The sequence below is a fragment of the Trypanosoma rangeli genome (assembly GCF_003719475.1).
Source record: "Trypanosoma rangeli strain AM80 chromosome Unknown Tra_15.4_contig_00654, whole genome shotgun sequence".
In the NCBI taxonomy this organism is placed as follows: Eukaryota; Euglenozoa; class Kinetoplastea; order Trypanosomatida; family Trypanosomatidae; genus Trypanosoma; species Trypanosoma rangeli.
In genome coordinates, this window is record NW_021706378.1 from 4,251 (window position 1) to 6,325 (window position 2,075).

At 52.6% G+C, this 2,075-nt stretch overlaps 2 protein-coding genes across 2 annotated transcripts, besides 2 other annotated features; both read right to left on the minus strand.

Annotated features, from left to right (window-relative positions):
- TraAM80_09699 (uncharacterized protein) lies at positions 1 to 594 on the minus strand (the record flags this gene model as incomplete). Its single annotated transcript, XM_029386367.1, has 1 exon — positions 1 to 594. A coding segment is annotated over one exon (594 nt), but the record flags the coding sequence as incomplete, so codon positions are not given.
- Positions 595 to 810: 216 nt separating this feature from the next.
- Positions 811 to 850: a sequence feature (A-rich).
- A 30-nt stretch (positions 851 to 880) lies between these two features.
- Positions 881 to 919: a sequence feature (A-rich).
- Positions 920 to 1,016: 97 nt separating this feature from the next.
- On the minus strand, positions 1,017 to 2,075 carry TraAM80_09700 (uncharacterized protein; the record flags this gene model as incomplete). Its single annotated transcript, XM_029386368.1, has 1 exon — positions 1,017 to 2,075. A coding segment is annotated over one exon (1,059 nt), but the record flags the coding sequence as incomplete, so codon positions are not given.

The following is a 2,075-nucleotide window of genomic DNA, read 5'->3' on the forward strand; positions in this document are numbered from 1 at the left end:
TGCCTCACATGTGCTCAGCTTCCAGGCGATGACTCGCCCCTCGTTGTCACCCGACCACATTGTGACACCGACGCGACATAGAGCCGAGACACCCGCACGACCATGAAAGTGACCGGTGAGCTGCGTCTCACCACATCCCGCATCCCATACACGTACGGTGCAGTCATCAGAACCGCTCACGACGGCACTCCCCTCCGCGTACAGACAACGAACGTAGTTGGTATGCCCGTGTAACATTCGAACATGTCGCCCGTCTCTCACATCCCACTGCGCAATTTTAAAGTCACTGCCCCCAGAGTACACGTAGCCACCAAACTCGGCAAGGCAATATACTCCACCAGCATGTTTATTCAGCTGCCGCACCATGGCAAAGGACTGAGCGTTGTACACCTCAACACTGCCGTTCGAAAGGCCCATCCAAACCTGAGGATCCTTGCCCTGTGTTCCTACCGCAAGCAATGTCCAAATACGTGTCACACACGTTGGCCGTGGTACACTCGCAAAACAGTGAACGAGCTTGGCGGTGCGACTATCACGAACCTCTACCCCACCGTCTGCCATAGCAATCCAGACGTTATCCGGGGTTACTGTCATTGCTACCACTGCTGATGGAAGGGAAAATTCCTTCCCTGTGGTACAGCTGTTGTCGTGTAATGCGATGCTGCTCGTAACATCGTTACACTAACTCACTGCCTCTTATGCCACTTGTTGCGCAGCCTTTGCTTCGTGAACAGAAAACAAGAACAAAGAACCTGGTTACGCCAAGGGCGGACACCACGCAGAGCAGTGAAGGGCGGGCAAAGAATTCCCCAAAGAATAAATCAACCAACCAACCAAACAAACAAACAAATGGAAACCAACCCCCACCCCACCCCTACACAAAAATAAAAATGAAAGGAACACGAGAAAAAGAAAATGACTCAACTGCCTCATTTCCTTTTTACTACTCGCCGGGTACCTCCTCCTCGCATTCACAGCTCCCTCCAACTTCTTCCCACCGCCTTTCTCTGAGTCAGCTAAACTCGTCGCGGCGGCTGAGGGTTCATTCCACTCCCTTGTGGCGCGCGGCCTACTTCCAAAGACGTTGCGTACGCGTCATCCCACCGCGGATCATCGAGCGTAACACACTCACTTCCCACCACCACCAGGACACGCACTGGGTCAACCACGATGAGCCCAACGCGCCCGCCATGACATAGCTCTGGGGCAATGAAGTAACGTGTTTGCAACAATGGCACCAGCCTAGCAGAGTCGTGTGTCCCGGTCCAAGAAGGGTCGCCAAAAATGACAAAGTCATCAAGGATTTTGCGCATACGCAGAGTAGAACTAAATATTTGTTCTGCCTCGTAGCGGCAAATGGCAACCAATGTCCCACTAAAGCGGCGCAACATGAGGTGAGAAGAGGTGTTTAGCCCATTTTCCAAAGAGCGGTGTGTCGGACGACGTTTGGCACGGCGCAACGTCTGTCGTAGGGCGAAAAGCAACAGTTCATCTTCGTCAGCTGTACAGTCTTGAACAACAGTTAAGGACCAACTAAAGTCTCCGTGATTGATGTTGTCGCAAAGGGTCAGGTACTCACTTGGAGAGTAGATTGAAGCTTTGGGGTGGCTCATCTTGTGGTTACATCGGTGAACGTCTACAACAGTACTGTTGCATGTAGAGTCACGCGCCCTCCGCGGCGCCGGACGCAGGACGCGAATTCGCGACAGCGGCAACACCTCTTCATCGCTCAAGAAATCGTGGTCATTATCTCCAGCGTCGTTATCACCCTCGGTAAAAAGAAGCGGACAGGAAAAAATGCTGCTAGACCTGGCAGGCCCTTCTTGTTCGCGGAAGTGCCACTCCCTCCGTGCGTCCATGGCGTACAGCTTGTGTTCGAACTTCATACGCTCATACGCCGTGGAGGCCGACGAAGTTAAAAACTCTACACTCAGCAATTGCCCGTCACCACGTAAGTTCGTCATGTCCTGTCGAAAGTGCTCAAGTTGAGCACACCAAATGTTATCCCGCCTATGCAACTCCACCCAGAGGAAACGACAGGTGCTGCTCAGTAATTGAACCTCACGAAAGTTCAG